Source organism: Oratosquilla oratoria, chromosome 44, assembly GCF_046742065.1.
Source record: "Oratosquilla oratoria isolate Oo_2021 chromosome 44, ASM4674206v1, whole genome shotgun sequence".
Classification (NCBI taxonomy): Eukaryota; Metazoa; Arthropoda; class Malacostraca; order Stomatopoda; family Squillidae; genus Oratosquilla; species Oratosquilla oratoria.
This window is the reverse complement of record NC_134820.1, coordinates 11,101,826-11,120,150: the sequence shown is the minus strand read 5'-3', so window position 1 is coordinate 11,120,150 and position 18,325 is coordinate 11,101,826. Positions and strand designations below refer to the sequence as shown.

The 18,325-nt window shown below is 36.1% G+C and overlaps 1 protein-coding gene across 2 annotated transcripts in view; it reads right to left on the bottom strand.

Moving 5' to 3' along the window:
* Positions 1–2,318: 2,318 nt before the first annotated feature.
* LOC143022242 (uncharacterized) overlaps positions 2,319–18,325 on the bottom strand; it is a 71,659-nt gene continuing 55,652 nt past the window's right edge. For both annotated transcript variants that reach the window (XM_076180370.1, XM_076180369.1), the window contains exons 3-4: positions 14,608–14,728; positions 2,319–2,493 (exon numbers count right to left, since the gene is read on the bottom strand). In XM_076180370.1, coding sequence (XP_076036485.1) covers positions 2,334–2,493; positions 14,608–14,728 — 281 coding nt within the window. In that variant the 3' untranslated portion in view covers positions 2,319–2,333. The remainder of the gene's footprint in view (positions 2,494–14,607; positions 14,729–18,325) is intronic.

The following is an 18,325-nucleotide window of genomic DNA, read 5'->3' as shown; positions in this document are numbered from 1 at the left end:
TCCTGGACTTACAAAAAGTATTTGATTAGGTACCACACAGAAAATTGCTAAATAAACTGGAACCAATAGGAGGCATACATGGAAAACTATTGAATTGGATAGAAGATTTCATACATGGAAGAAAAATGAGAGTAGTGCTCAGAGACAAATATTCAAAGTGGGAAGAAACGAATAGTGGCGTCCCACAGGGGTTACTACAAGCTCCGATAATGTCTGCTATATATGTGAATGACATGGACAAAAGTATTGAATGGTACATGAACATCTTTGCAGATGATGCAAAGTTATTAAAGAAAATAAGCTTCGAAAAAGACTGAGTTGTTACAGAATGATCTGAACAAAGTCTCAGAGTGGAACAGAAGATGGGAAATAGAATTCAACATCAAGAAATGCAGTATAATTGAATTTGGGAAAAGCAAGAAAAGAATATCAGAACAATATATAATTGACAAAAAAAGAAGTAAAGAAAGTAAATTCTGAAAAGTACCTAGGAGTAATCATCACCAGATAAATATATAAATAAAATAGTTGGAGAAACATACAATTTGAGATCAATATAGGTGGCTTTTAAATACCTGGATAAGGAAATGATAAAAAAAAATATTACAAACAGTGATAAGGCCAAAATTGGAATATGCAGTGATGATATGGTCACCCAGTACAAAAAAGAATATAAGAAAATCAGAAAGAATACAAAGAGCACTGACAAAGATGGCCCCAACACTTTCAAACTTGACATATCAACAAAGATTGGCCGAACTGGAATTGCTGACCCTGGAACAAAGAAGAGAATGAGGGGACCTACTAGCCATCTACAGGATTATGAAAGACAAGGAACTCCTTGAGAGGACTTATTAAAGTAGGACAGAGGAAAAACAAGAGGACATGCAATGAAACTCAAAAAGGACAGCTACAGAAGAGACCTGAAAAAGAATAGCTTCCCACACAGAGTGATAGATATCTGGAACAAACTGGACGAAAAAATAGTGTGTGCAAACACCATACAAGAATTTAAGAACAAACTTGATCTTGCGAGATACAAAAACGTGTCACCACAAGCGCAGCTCCCCTTCCCATAAAATACAACTATTTAAATACACATGAGTGGAGTTCCACAAGGTTCAGTGTTTGCACCAATAAGATGGAAGGAACAATAAACTATGCCACCATGTTTGCAGATGATGCAAAATCATGAGAAGAGTGCAAAACAAGGAAGGTAGAATATTACAAAAAGATCTAGATACTATTTTTGCATTGAGTCAAGAATGGGAAATAAAGTTCAATACCAAAAAATGCAAAGTACTGGAAATAGACAATAGTGGCAAAAGGCCATCCTTAAAATATTCCTTGGGAAGCGAACACATTACAAAACCAAAAATGTAAAAACACTTGGGATTGTTGATATAAGACAACCTGTCACCTGACAGACTTATCAGCAGGATTGTGGGAGAGACATATGGACTACTGCAGAAGATTAAAGTAGCATTCCATTATATACATCAAGAGGTGATGAAAAGTTATAGAAGCCCTGATACGACCAAGACTGGAGTATATGTCAGTAGTATTGTCACCACACAGACTGGATATAAGGAAAGTTGAGAGAATACAAAGGACACCAACCAAACTGGTCCCCAGCCTGGCAGATGAACCACTGGGTCTCCTAACTTTAAAAGATCAAAGAGAAAGAGGTGACATGAATATAATATTCAGGTCACTAAAAGGAATAAATTGCATTGATAGAAGAGATCTGATTAAAGATGGAAGGGCTTTAAGAGGTCATGGAAGTAAATTAAGACCATATGTCCAAAGGATGTGAAGAAATACAGTTTTCCATATAGATTACAAATATGTGGAATAGCTTAGAAGGTAATATAGCCTAAGCTCAAACAATACATGAGTTCAAATCTAAATATAGTAACTGGAAATCAAAGATTAAGTTCGAACCGTACATGAATTTGAGTCTAGGTATGTTAGAAAAGGGCATAGTGCCACTTAAGGTGGGGTGTGTATGCATGTAAGGTCATAGTATTACCCATAGATCAGTCATATATGAGCTCTGAGCTCTCTTCCAGGAGGGAAATAGCTGTCGATCATGAGTCCAACACGTGATCCAAGTCCAAGACCATGGTGAATCACATATTGAGGGAGTTGTTTCAAAAAAAGAGAAAAGAAGCAAAGCAATGAAACTAAATTGATATATGCTGATGTAAATGGATTAATATCATCCAGGTTAGAAAATGGATGCTGAAAACTCTGGTTCATAGAGGTGTCATTAAAGTCTCAAAAGTATTGACTCCACATAATTATTCAGCCAATACTTAGTACAGGGAGGCTTATGCAATGATACTTATATATTTACCAATATTTTGATGATCCTCCTTTTGTGTTATAATTCTGTTTCTCAACTTGAGAAAATATATTGGTGGACGTCCTGTGCTGCCGATTTGATGCATCACTTCTTTTATGACATCTGTGTCACAAAGAACCACACCTCTGTGAGAAAATGAGAAAAGTAACCTTATTATCAACAGTAGCTATCTTGACTTACAGGGATGAAAAAATCTATATGTCTGGGCAATAAAACATGTACTGGCAACAAATTTCCATTCTAACACTGAAATATTTATCTATTTGTATGGAAAATCAGTTCACAGACCATGTTGGCTATGTTGGCAGCACTCTAGTGGATGAGTAGGATCCTATGCTGACAACAGGAAAGCAAGATTTGGTAAAGAGAATTGTAAGATTGCACCTATGTTACCGACAAGTTTGCATTAATTCCAATACATTTCCACATACAAACAGTACCCAAATGTGATGTAAACACATGCACACATTCACATATCCTCAAAGAGACTTAGCAGACAAAAAGAAATGTATAATTATATTAGGAATGGAAGAGAAACATAACCCAGATAGAACCACAAGAATCAAAGAGGAAAATGAAAAAGTAAGAAATTTACTAGAATTAGTTCAGGAAGATGAACCAGAAATAATGAAACAAATCGAAGAGAAATTCAGGCTAGGGAAATATAGTACAGACAAGACCAGACCAATCAAGATTAAATTCAGGTCACAAACTACGGCTGAGAATATCTTATCCAAAACAGGGAAACTAGCAACAAGTGAACAATATAAAAAGGTATGGATAAAAAGGGAAATGAATAAAGAGGAAAGAGAGGAAGAAAAACAGAAAAGACTTGAAGCAAGGGAAAAAAACGAGATAAGAACGGAGTCAGAAAAAGAGAGATTCTATTGGAGAGTAGTGAATATGAAACTGAAGAAAGTCGACATACAAGAGAAAAACAAAAGGGAAACAGAGAACACAATGGAAGTGGCAGAAAACTAAGAGTGTCTTACACAAATATAGATGGATTAATAACAGGATTGAATGAACTGAATGATTACTTGAAAGAAAAAGAACCAGACATAATGGGAATTGTAGAAACAAAATTAAAAGGTCCACTACCACCCAACAGTGTAGGACATGATGCATATAATTATTGGATTAGAAACAGAGTGAAAAAGGAAGGGGGTGGAGTTATGTTCCTAACTAAGAAGGATATAAACGTGAAGGGTGTCACATATGGAAAGAATACAGTAGAAATGATAATGATGGAAGTAGAAGACAGAGATAAGAAGAACAGAAAGTTTGTGATAAATTATGTGCCCCCAAAAACAACCTCATGGGAAGAGAGTGAACATAAAAGTATGTTAGAGGACACAAAGATAACATTAAACAAGATAATGGAAGAGGGAGGAAAAATAGTAATGATGGGCGACTTTAATTGCAAAGAAATCTGCTGGGAAGAAATGACAGTAAAGGGTGGAGACGGCTCATGGGGTAACGCTCTACTCGAGATGGTTACTGACCATACAATGACACAATGGATACAGGAGAACACTAGGTATAGAAATGAAGAAGAGCCATCGAAACTAGACCTAGTAATTACATCCGAACCTAGAATAGTGGACAAAATTGAATATAAAACACCAATAAGTAAAAGTGACCACATACTGATTGAACTGGAACTTAATGAAGAAAAATATATGAAAAGAAATGAACAATACAGAAAAGGAAGAATGATGTATGAAAAAACAAACTTTGATAAAATAAGAGAATTCTTTCAAAAGGAAAACTGGGAAGAAATATACAAAGAAGAAACAACAGTAGAAGAGAAATGGAATATTTTGACAAAAATTTACAAAAAAGGAGTGGAAAAGTATGTCCCAAGACAAAAACAAGAAAAAGAATATGTAAAATGCTGGTACAACAAAAGCTGTAGGGAGTTAAAAGACAATAGAGACAAAGCCTGGACCAGATGGAAAAAAGACAGAAGACCTGAAAAATGGAAAATATATACCTGCTATAGAAATGAATATGTACAAATGTGCAGAGAGGAAAAGAGAAAATATGAAAAAGATATCATAGAAAAGTGTAAAGATCAACCGAAACTATTCTACAGATTTGTAAACAATAAACTGAAAAACAAACAAGACTTGGAGAACTTAAGACATGAGTGAGTTTAATAAACTGAGGAAATGGAAATGGCGGAAATTATGAACAAACATTTTAAATCAGTGTTTACAAGGGAGAACATACAACCTGAAGAGAACGAATGGAAAGAGAAAGTCCCCCCTATGGAAGAAATAAAAGTAACAAAGAATGAAATATTAACACACTTGAGTAATCTTGATGTCAGAAAATCGCATGGACCAGATGAAATAGCAAACTGGATACTAAAAGAATGCAGGAATGAACTGGCAGACAAAATACATAGCATACTAAATAGTTCCTTGAAAGAAGGAAAAGTTCCAGAAGATTGGAAAAAAGCAAACATAGTACCTATATACAAAGGAGGAAATAAAGAAGAACCTACCAACTATAGACCAGTCTCTCTAACAAGTACAATAGCAAAACTTTGTGAAAGAATTATCAAAAGTAGATGGGTAAAATATTTAGAAAAAACAAAGTGTTAAATCCAAGGCAATTTGGATTCAGACAAGGACGATCATGCGTCACCAATTTAATATGTTTCTATTCAAGACTAATAGATATAATACAGGAAAGAGATGGATGGGCAGACTGTGCATTTTTAGATCTAAAGAAAGCTTTTGACAAAGTACCACATAAGAAGTTGCTTAAGAAATTAGAAACTGAAGGAGGAATACAGGGCAAGCTACTAAATTGGATGGAGGACTTTTTGCAAGAAAGAAAAATGAGAGTAGTGATAAGAAACCAGCACTCAAAATGGGATGAAGTAATAAGCGGTGTTCCACAGGGAACAGTTCTGGCCCCAATAATGTTTGCTATATATATTAATGATATGGATGAAGGAATAGAAAGCTATATGAGCTTCTTTGCAGATGATGCAAAACTACTGAAAAGAGTGAAAAATGAAGAGGATTGTGAATCACTACAGAGAGATCTAAATAAAGTACAAGAATGGAGTAGGAAATGGGAGATGGAATTCAATACAAAAAAGTGTAGTATAATGGAATTTGGAAAAAGCAAAAACAGAATAACAGGAGCATATAAATTGGGAGAAGAAGGAATAAAAAAAGTAGAAAATGAGAAGGACCTGGGAGTCATTGTTATGAATAATATGTCACCTGAGAAACATATAAATAAGATTTTCGGAGAGACTTATAATCTAATAAGAACGATCAAAGTTGCATTTACATACCTGGATGAAGAAATGGTGAAGAAAATCCTAATCACCCTGATAAGACCAAGATTGGAATATGCAGCAACGATATCGTCACCAAGTACAAAAAAATGTATAAAAAAACTTGAAAGAATACAAAGAGCAATTACAAAATTGGCACCAACACTCTCAAAACTATCATATGAAGAGAGACTAGAAAAACTTGAACTACAGACACTAGAGCAAAGAAGAGAGAGAGGAGATTTGATAGCTATTTACAGAATCATGAAAGGCATAGAAATTACTGATAGAGAGAATCTGATAAAATGGGATGACAGAAATACAAGAGGACACGGAAAGAAAATAAAAAAAGACAGCTATAGAAGAGATTTGAAAAAGAACAGCTTTCCTCACAGAGTAATAGACAGTTGGAACAAGTTAGATGAGAAAGTGGTGTGTGCAAAAACAATACATGAATTTAAAAATAGTTTAGATAAAATGAGATATGAAGACGGGACCCCACGAGCATAGCTCCCCTTCCCGTAAAATACAACTAGGTACAACTAGGTAAATACATGGTGCAAGAAGTTTCTACTGAGCACAGCATGAACTTTAGGATTATATTTCCCCAAAATATAATTGACTGACTGACTGACTGACAGACACAGACAGACACAGACACACACACACACACACACTTTCAACGAACGGACGGCATAGACGACGTTCTGAAGAAAAAGTGAAATTTCGTGGATCCCGAAGCAAAGGAAGTACCTATTGTATTTACAGGGTGGGGGGGAAATTGCTCGTGGTGTAGGGGAAAGTGAGGAAAAAGGAGAAGGGGAGGGATTACTGAGGGAAATGGAAGGAAATGAGGAAGGTGAAGACTTGGCCCAGGCAGGCAGACGCCATCTAAACAAAAGAGGTCCGGACCAATTTAGCGACGACGAAATGTCTAACAAAAATGTAAAGATCAGAAGTATAGATAAGAGCAATACAGTAGAAGGTGATGAGAATATTTTCCAGGGATTTAAAGAGGGGGGGGGGACACAAACCCACCCCCCCCCCCCCCCCCGATTAACAAGACTAGAAGAGAAGCTCGATAAGATGATCGAGCACTGGGAACTTAGGTTCGGTCACGTTAACAACATTGTGCAGAGGGTTGAAAAATTGGAAGAACTAGAGAAGGCGAACAAAAACTTAACTAAGGAAATTGAAGAATTAAAAAAACAGTTAAAAGTAAAAGAGGAGAATAAAGACTTAAAGGAGAATAATAAGGACAACAAGGAGGGTTGGAAAAAAATTCAAGAAAACAGTAAAGATGCATTTACTGACATAATCAAACAGCAAATGAAAGAACAAACTGAAGACTCAGTTATTAAAGTGATGAGACAGAAGGAGAATATAGTAAGAGACTTAGCAGATAGAAAGAAATGTATAATTATATTAGGAATGGAAGAGAAACATAACCCAGACAGAACCACAAGAACCAAAGAGGAAAATGAAAAAGTAAGAAATTTACTAGAATTAGTTCAGGAAGATGAGCCAGAAATAATGAAACAAATCGAAGAAAAATTCAGGTTTGGGAAATATAATACAGACAAGACCAGACCAATTAAGATTAAATTCAGGTCACAAACGACGGCAGAGAATATCTTATCCAAAACAGGGAAACTAGCAACAAGTGAACAATATAAAAAGGTATGGATAAAAAGGGAAATGAATAAAGAGGAAAGAGAGGAGGAAATAAGGAATAGACATGAAGCTAAGAAAAAAAAACGAGACCAGAACGGAGACAGAAAAACAAGAATTCTACTGGAGAGTAGTGAATATGAAATTGAAGAAATGGAACATAAAAGAAACACAAAAGAAACAGAGAATACAATGGAAATAACAGAAAGTTAAGAGTATCCTACACAAATATAGATGGATTAATAACAGGACTGAATGAACTGAACAAATATCTGAAAGAAAAAGATCCGGACATAATGGGAATTGTTGAGACAAAATTAAAAGGCCCACTACCACCCAACAGCATAGGACACAATGCATATAATTATTGGATTAGAAACAGAAAGATAAAACAAGGGGGTGGAGTTATGTTCCTGACTAAGAAGGATATAAACGTGAAGAGTGTCACATATGGGAAGAATAGAGTAGAGATGATAATGATAGAAGTAGAAGATAGAGATAAGAAGAGCAACATTAAATAAGATAATGGAAGATGGAGGAAGAATAGTTATGATGGGCGACTATAATTGCAAAGAAATATGCTGGGAAGAGATGACTGTAAAGGGTGGAGAAGACTCATGGGGAAGTGTTCTACTTGAGATGATTATTGACCACACAATGACACAATGGATCCAAGAGAACACTAGGTATAGAAATGAAGAACCATCGAGACTAGACCTAATAATCACATCAGAACCTAAAATAGTGGAAAAGATAGAATACCAGGCACCAATAAGCAAAAGTGACCACATATTGATAGAACTAGAACTAAATGAGAAAAAATACATGAAAAGAAATGAACAATATAGAAAAGGAAGATTGATGTATGAAATTTTTTTTTTTATAAAATAAGAGAATTCTTCCAAAATGAAAACTGGGAAATACACAAAGAAGATACAACAGTAGAAGAGAAATGGAATATTTTGACAAAAATCTATAAAAAAGGAGTAGAAAAGTATGTCCCAAGACAAAAACAAGAAAAAGAATATGTAAAATGCTGGTACAACAAAAGTTGTAGGGAGATAAAAGACAAAAGAGACAAAGCTTGGACCAAATAGAAGAAAAACAAAAGACCAGAAAAATGGAAAATATATACTTGTTATAGAAATGAATATGTACAAGCGTGCAGAGAGGAAAAGAGAAAATATGAAAAAGATGTCATAGAAAAATGTAAAGATCAACCAAAACTATTCTACAGATTTGTAAATAACAAACTGAAAAACAAACAAGATTTGGAGAAATTAAGACAAGGAGGAGTTGAATACACAGAGGAAACTGAAATGGCGGAAATTATGAACAAACATTTTAAATCAGTGTTTACAAGGGAGAACATACAACCTGAAGAGATTGAATGGAAAGAGAAAGTTCCCCCTATGAAAGAAATAGAAGTAACAAAGAATGAAATATTGAACCACTTGAGTAATCTTGATGTCAGAAAATCACATGGACCAGATGAAATAGCAAACTGGATTTTGAAAGAATGCAGGAATGAACTAGCAGACATAATACATAGCATAATAAACAGTTCCTTGAAAGAAGGTAAAGTTCCAGAAGATTGGAAAAAAGCAAATATAGTACCTATATATAAAGGAGGAAATAAAGAAGACCCTAACAACTATAGGCCAGTCTCTCTAACAAGTACAATAGCAAAAATTTGTGAAAGAATTGTCAAAAATAGATGGGTAAAATATTTAGAAAAAAACGTGCTCAATCCAAGGCAATTTGGATTCAGACAAGGATGATCATGCGTCACCAATTTAATATGTTTCTATTCAAGACTAATAGATATAATACAAGAAAGAGATGGATGGGCTGATTGTGCATTTCTAGACCTAAAAAAAGCTTTTGACAAAGTACCACATAAGAAGTTGCTTAAGAAATTAGAAACTGAAGGAGGAATACAGGGCAAACTGCTAAATTGGATGGAAGACTTTTGGCAATAAAGAAAAATGAGAGTAGTGATAAGAGATCAACACTCAAAATGGGATGAAGTAATAAGCGGTGTTCCACAAGGAACAGTTCTGGCCCCAATAATGTTTGCTATATATATTAATGATATGGATGAAGGAATTGAAAGCTATATGAGCTTTTTTGCAGATGATGCAAAACTATTGAAAAAAGTGAACACAGAAGAAGATTGTGAATCACTACAAAGAGATCTAAATATAGTACAGGAATGGAGTAGGAAGTGGGAGATGGAGTTCAATACAAAAAAGTGTTGTATAATGGAATTTGGAAAAAGTAAAAACAGAATAACAGGATCATATAAATTGGGAGAAGAAGGAATAAAAAAAGTAGAAAATGAAAAGGACCTGGGAGTCATTGTTATGAATAATATGTCACCTGAAAAACATATAAATAAGATTTTTGGGGAAACCTATAATTTAATAAGAACAATCAAAGTGGCATTTACATACCTAGATGAAGAAATGGTGAAGAAAATTCTTATCACTCTGATAAGACCAAGATTGGAATATGCAGCAACGATATGGTCACCAAGTGCAAAAAAATGAATTAAAAAAATTGAAAGAATACAAAGAGCAATTACAAAATTGGCACCAACACTCTCAAAACTATCATATGAAGAGAGACTACAAAAACTTAAACTACAGACACTAGAGCAAAGAAGAGAGAGAGGAGATTTGATAGCTATTTACAGAATCATGAAAGGCATAGAAATTACTGATAGAGAGAATCTGATAAAATGGGATGACAGAAATACAAGAGGACACGGAAAGAAAATAAAAAAAGACAGCTATAGAAGAGATTTGAAAAAGAACAGCTTTCCTCACAGAGTAATAGACAGTTGGAACAAGTTAGATGAGAAAGTGGTGTGTGCAAAAACAATACATGAATTTAAAAATAGTTTAGATAAAATGAGATATGAAGACGGGACCCCACGAGCATAGCTCCCCTTCCCGTAAAATACAACTAGGTAAATACAACTAGGTAAATACACACACACACACACACACACTTTCAACGAACGGACGGCTTGAAGAACGTTCTGAAGAAAAGTGCAGATTGTGGATCCCAACGCAAAGAGAAGTGCCTTTTTGTATTTACAGGGTGGGGGGAAATTGCTCGTGGGGTAGTGGGAAAGTAAGGAAAGAGGAGAAGGGGAGGGATTGCTGGGGAAATGGAAGGTAATGAGGAAGTAGAGGACTTGGTCCTAACAGACCGCCGAAAAGTAAACAAACGACCGCAAGACGAGCTGGAGGACGACGGAATGTCTAATAAGAATGTAAAGATTAGAAGTATAGATAGGAACAATACAGTAGAAAGTGATGAGAATATTTTCAAGGGATTTAAAGAGAGTGGGGGGGACACAAACCCCCCCGACTGACAAGACTAGAGAAGAAGGTTGATAAGGTGATCGAGGACTTGGAGAGTAGGTTAGGTCATATGAACACCATTTTACAAAGGGTTGAAAGATTGGAAGAACTAGAAAAGGCGAATAAAAACTTAACTGATGAAATAGAAGACCTAAAAAGACAGTTAAGAGATGTAAAGGTGGAGAATGAGGAATTGAAGAAGAATAGTAAAGAAAACAGAGAAACGATAGCTAAAGAAAGTAAAAATTGGAAGAAAACCCAAGAAGGAAATAAGGTTTCATTCACTGACATAGTCAAACAGCAATTGAAAGAACATACTGAAGACTCAGTTATTAAAGTGATGAGACAAAAAGAGAATATAGTAAGAGATTTAGCAGACAAGAAGAAATGTATAATTATATTAGGAATGGAAGAGAAACACAACACAGATAGAACCACAAGAATCAAAGAGGAAAATGAAAAAGTAAGCCAATTACTAGAATCAGTTCAGGAAGATGAACCAGAAATTATGAAACAAATCGAAGAGAAATTTAGACTCGGAAAGTATAGCACAGACAAGACCAGACCAATTAAGATTAAATTCAAGTCACAAACAACGGCAGAGAATATCTTATCCAAAACAGGGAAACTAGCAACAAGTGAACAATACAAAAAGATATGGATAAAAAGAGAAATGAATAAAGAGGAAAGAGAGGAAGAAAAGCAGAAAAGACTGGAAGCTAAGGCAAAAAACGAGAACAGAACGGAGTCAGAGAAAGAGAGATTCTATTGGAGAGTAGTGAACATGAAACTAAGGAAGTTTGACATACAAAAGAAAAACATAAGGGAAACAGAGAACACAATGGAAGTGGCAGAAAACTAAGAGTGTCTTACACAAATATAGATGGATTAATAACAGGATTGAATGAGCTGAATGATTATTTGAAAGAAAAAGAACCGGACATAATGGGAATTGTAGAAACAAAATTAAAAGGCCCACTACCACCCAACAGTGTAGGACATGATGCATACAATTATTGGATTAGAAACAGAGAGAAAAAGCAAGGGGGTGGAGTTATGTTCCTGACTAAGAAGGATATAAACGTGAAAGGCGTCATATATGGAAAGAATACAGTAGAGATGATTATGATAGAAGTGGAAGACAGAGATAAGAAGAGCAGAAAATTTGTGATAAATTATGTGCCTCCAAAAACAGCCTCATGGGAGGAGAGTGAACATAAAAGTATGTTAGAGGACACAAAGATAACATTAAATAAAATAATGGAAGATGGAGGAAGAATAGTTATGATGGGCGACTTTAATTGCAAAGAAATCTGCTGGGAAGAAATGACAGTAAAGGGTGGAGATGACTCATGGGGAAACGCTCTACTTGAGATGATTATTGACCACACAATGACACAATGGATACAGGAGAACACTAGGTATAGAAATGAAGAAGAACCATCGAGACTAGACTTATTAATTACATCTGAACCTAGAATAGTGGACAAGATTGAATATAAAACACCAATAGGTAAAAGTGACCACATATTGATTGAACTGGAACTTAATGAAGAAAAATATATCAAAAGAAATGAACAATATAGAAAAGGAAGAATGATGTATGAAAAAACAAACTTTGATAAAATAAGAGAATTCTTTCAACAAGAAAACTGGGAAGAAATATACAAAGAAGAAACATCAGTGGAAAAGAAATGGAATATTTTGACAAAAATTTACAAAAAAGGAGTGGAAAAGTATGTCCCAAGACAAAAACAAGAAAAAGAATATGTAAAATGCTGGTACAACAAGGGTTGTAGGGAGTTAAAAGACAAAAGAGACAAAGCCTGGACCAGATGGAAAAAGGACAGAAAACCTGAAAAATGGAAAATATATACCAGTTATAGAAATGAATATGTACAAACGTGCAGAGAGGAAAAGAGAAAATATGAAAAAGACGTCATAGAAAAATGTAAAGATCAACCAAAGCTATTCTACAGATTTGTAAACAATAAACTGAAAAACAAACAGGACTTGGAGAAATTAAGACAAGGGGGAGTTGAATACACTGAGGAAATGGAAATGGCGGAAATTATGAACAAACATTTTAAATCAGTGTTTACAAGGGAGAACATACAACCTGAAGAGATTGAATGGAAAGAGAAAGTCCCCCCTATAGAAAAAATAGAAGTATCAAAGAATGAAATATTGATACAATTGAGTAATCTTGATGTCAGAAAATCACATGGACCAGACGAAATAGCAAACTGGATTCTGAAAGAATGCAGGAATGAACTGGCAGACAAAATACATAGCATAATAAGCAGTTCCTTGAAAGAAGGAAAAGTTCCAGAAGATTGGAAAAAAGCAAATATAGTACCTATATATAAAGGAGGAAATAAAGAAGAACCTACCAACTATAGACCAGTCTCTCTAACAAGTACAATAGCAAAAATTTGTGAAAGAATTATCAAAAATAGATGGGTAAAATACTTGGAAAAAAACAACGTACTAAATCCAAGGCAATTTGGATTCAGACAAGGACGATCATGCGTCACCAATTTAATATGTTTCTATTCAAGGCTAATAGATATAATACAAGAAAGAGATGGATGGGCTGACTGTGCATTTCTAGACCTAAAAAAAGCTTTTGACAAAGTACCACATAAGAAGTTGCTTAAGAAACTAGAATCTGAAGGAGGAATACAAGGTAAATTACTAAAGTGGATGGAAGACTTTTTGCAAGAAAGAAAAATGAGAGTAGTGATAAGAAACCAGCACTCAAAATGGAATGAAGTAATAAGCGGTGTCCCGCAGGGAACAGTCCTGGCCCCAATAATGTTTGCTATATATATTAATGATATGGATGAAGGAATTGAAAGCTATATGAGCTTCTTTGCAGACGATGCAAAACTACTGAAAAGAGTGAAAACTGAAGAAGATTGTGAATCACTACAGAGAGATCTAAATAAAGTACAAGAATGGAGTAAGAAGTGGGAGATGGAGTTCAATACAAAAAAGTGTAGTATAATGGAATTTGGAAAAAGCAAAAACAGAATAACAGGATCATATAATTTGGGAGAAGAGGGAATAAAAAAAGTAGAAAATGAGAAGGACCTGGGAGTCATTGTTATGAATAATATGTCACCTGAAAAACATATAAATAAGATTTTTGGAGAAACTTATAATTTAATAAGAACAATCAAAGTGGCATTTACATACCTGGATGAAGAAATGGTGAGGAAAATCCTAATCACCCTGATAAGACCAAGATTAGAATATGCAGCAACAATATGGTCACCAAGTACAAAAAAATGTATAAAAAAACTTGAAAGAATACAAAGAGCAATTACAAAACTGGCACCAACACTCTCAAAACTATCATATGAAGAGAGACTACAAAAACTTGAACTACAGACACTAGAGCAAAGAAGAGAGAGAGGAGATTTGATAGCTATTTACAGAATCATGAAAGGCATAGAAATTACTGATAGAGAGAATCTGATAAAATGGGATGACAGAAATACAAGAGGACACGGAAAGAAAATAAAAAAAGACAGCTATAGAAGAGATTTGAAAAAGAACAGCTTTCCACACAGAGTAATAGACAGTTGGAACAAGTTAGATGAGAAAGTGGTGTGTGCAAAAACAATACATGAATTTAAAAATTGTTTAGATAAAATGAGAAATGAAGACGGGACCCTACGAGCATAGCTCCCCTTCCCGTAAAATACAACTAGGTAAATACATATATATATATATATATATATATATATATATATATATATATATATATATATATATATATATATTATATATATATATATATATATATATATATATATATATATATATATATATATATCATACTTAAAACTGAACAAAATATGACAAGCTACTTCTAGTAAACCTACTTTAGAGTGAGCATTCGAAAGCCAATAACCTTGCCATATTTCTCTTGCAACTTGAAGAAGGTTTTCGTTGATGGAGCTCCCATGAAGGGTAAAGATCCAAGTAGAGGCATGATTGGTGGACCTGCAATAAGACTTGTAAAAGTATAGGAACTATCGTGTCTTCATTACATATTAAAAATTCCAAAGCATGCATAACATGTAATTCTTTTATCTTTCTTTCTTTATAATTCACAATTCCTAGATCATGGTTTGGAAGTAAATGCAATTAACTTGTATGTCAATACAAATTCATAACTCATACTGTGGCACTACCTCGAAATAAATGTTAATACCCTGTATAGTGTAATGACACTAATGCCAGGATCGTTCGGGAGATGTAGGCATCAGTGCATAACTTCAATACTTATTACTTCAAAAGTACGCATTTGCGACGGAAATGATGTACACCATCGTTCATATCACAACATTTCTCACCTGAAACACATAAACCACATATCAAATTCTGTGGTTGAGTGAAACTATAAATAGTCCGGATTATTTTCCTGTGTGGTAATTATTATTGGGAATATTAGTGCTTACCTCGGTTCGGGAACTTTCCCTCGAGATGTTATTTTCTTTCGATTCAGGAGCCTACCCTGAAACTTCGAACCACGCCTATCGTAACTTTAAATAAGATACGATTAAACTCCCCTCCCTTTTACTTATTAAATCTATGAAGTAATTTTGGTTTGATAAATCGGGAACTTTGAGAAATTACTTAAAGTAAAAGTTAACCCGTGGCTTCGAGCTTTCGAGCTTTTTTCGAACACGTAAGAGTCCCGCCGAATACGGCCACTATTGTCGGATCTGACCAGCAGATCACCCAGAAGTTGGCAAGGAACTTTTTTACGTCTTCACTTCAGAAGCCTTCAAGTTCAACCTAATTTCAGTCTGAGAATGCTACCAAGTTCTCAGACATCCTTTGAATTATTAAACCGTAATTACCATAGGTTTAATTTTCTCAGACTAGTGTTTCTCTCAAACTTTGAGTCAATTTATCTAATTTGATAATTTAATACTTAATATTTGAAACTAACTTAATTTTCTTTTGCAGTCATAAGCTACAATCTAGCGCTTTATCATTTAAAGTTACGATAGGTGGTTACGAAGGCCGGTTTCCTGTTGTTCTTTCGTACCGAGTTTGTTCGGATTTTGGAAACAACCGGCACTGAGGGGGTGCTATTATACCTATATTCTTTCGAAGTTTATCGAATTGTTCCATCGAACTTGGTGGCCTCTATTGTTTATAATCGTGATTTCCTTTGCTTTGTCTGTTCTTTTCAGTTTAATTTTTTTTTGTCATTATATATTATCTTGATGAAATTTCTCTAAGATCAGTCGTATTAGTTGGTCTATAAGACAGTTTTCGGTACGACAGTTGTACTCTCTTGATTTAGGAAAAAGTCTTTGGGCTGTAGTTTCAAAATGGCCGACGAAAGGTCATTTTCTGAGTTGGAGGACTTAAAAAAAGTCCGAAGACAACGAGCCCATAAAAAGGGTCTTATCTCAAAAGACTTAAAAGCTCTAAAAAAATCACAACTTGACTCACTTTCTCTTACCGTCCTTGACACCATGATGTCACAGTTGGAATGTTTCCTCTCGGAAATCCAAAAATTTGATGAAGATGTGTACTTGTTACTCCCTGAAGCATGTCCGTCCTTCTAGAGTTGTCTCCTTTTAAAGAAAGGAGACAAGAATTAGAGGGAGTTCTTGACTCTAAAAGGTGAATCTTGCAAGTCCTCTGAACTTAATTCTGTAAAACTTCCTCTCCCTCCTATTGTTCTTCAACACTTTGAGAACAATTCACACAATCCCTTAGCCTATTTCAATTTCAAAAAGGGTTTTCTGAATGCCATTGCTGGTATCCCCAATCTGACTAATAGTCAGAAATTAATTTATTTAAAGGGATATCTCAGAGGGGAGGCTTTTCACTTAGTGGAGAATTTACCAGTGGATGATTCGAACTATGACACTGCGTTCCTTCTTCTTGATGAGTTGTTTTTTAATAAGGAAGAGATCTTGGACAAGGTGTTGATTTCTATTATTAATGCACCTGAGGTTTCCAAGTTGAAGGACCTAGAAAGTTACATTAGGTCTGTAGACTCCAAACTGCAAGACCTTAAGGGGATTGGAGTTGACTTTACTAAGGCTGGAAGCGAGGGCCTCCTTTTGATCAGTAAATTAATTTTAAATAAATTACCTAAATTTTTCTTGATTGAATTGTCTCGGGTGATTGATTCAAATTACCCCAATTTTAATCAGCTTAAAAAAGTTTATCAATCAGTTTTAGTTAGACTTAAAATGGGGGGGGGGCTGAGGGGGCTGAAGCCCCCCCCCCCCCAAATTTGTCATTTAATCGATTTTAGTACTTTCTGATGTTTTGCCAGGTCCGGGGGTTAAATATCCTTGTTTGCAGGGCGATTGATGCAAGAGAAGGTGGTATCATCAGTTTTTGGAGTCTTCGCCATCATGATGGACGAGACGACCGACGTTTCAGGGAAAGAACAGGCCACCATTTGCGTCCGTCACTTCAGCGGAGGTCAGCTAAGGGAGGACTTCCTTGGCTTTGTTCACGCCAAGGATCTGACTGGGGAAGGCCTGGCTCGCCTCCTGCTTAGCACAGTAAAGAGTGTCGGCCTCAACATGGGCAACTGCCGTGGCCTCTGTTTTGATGGTGCCAGTACCATGATGGGAAAGTTTCGCGGGTGTGCAGCTGTGGTAGAGCGAGAATACCCGCTCGCAAAGACGATTCATTGTTTCAGTCATCGTCTCAACCTCGTCTTGACCAAGGCCTGTGACACCAAGGAGGTAAAGCTCGCTCTCCAGACTACCAGCGAGGTGTATAACTACATCTATTCCTCAAACATGCGCTCGATGAGGTTTACTGAGCTCGTAAAAAATCACACGTCCACGAAGCGGAAGAAGCTGGTCAGCCTCTGCGCTACTAGATGGGTTGAGCGACACGACTCAGTCATTGTGTTTATGGAATTCCTGCCAGTTATTGCCGTCTTTCTGGAGAACGAGAGCAACCCGGACGCGACGGCGGGACTACTACTAATAGAAATCCGAGAGCCGCGCTTTCTGATTGGTCTCGCCGTCACTGAGTCTGTGCTATCTCACACTGTGGAGCCGAGCCGAGCCCTGCAGTCCCCTATGGTCGATCTAGTCTCAGCGTACGCTACGATTGGTGATGTGATGACGCATCTAAACAAGACCCGGGAAGGTGCACTGACCAGCTTCCAGGACATCTTCAAGAAGGCAGAGGGGCTCCTCCAGGAGATCGGTTCATCACACGACACCATTCCTGTACCTCGAGTTTGCAAGCGCCAAACGCAGCGAGCGAATTTACCCTTCCAGACAGCTGAGGAGTATTACCGAAGATCTGTATATGTCCCATTCCTCGACCATGTATTGACTGAGCTGCAGACCCGGTTCGGGAATGATACTATTCCTGTTGGCTTCAAGATCAAGAATCTGCTCAGCAGCGCTGACGGAGATGTTGCTGCTGTACTGGAAGCGGCAAAGGTTTATGAGGCTGACATCGAGACCTTGAGCCTCGTGAAGGCGGAAGCAGAGCGCTGGTATTCAACAACAATGAAGTTCGAATCCATTGGAGATGCCCTGGCCCACGCCCAGACCCGAATGTATCCGAACCTGGCCAAGCTCCTCCGAGTTTTGA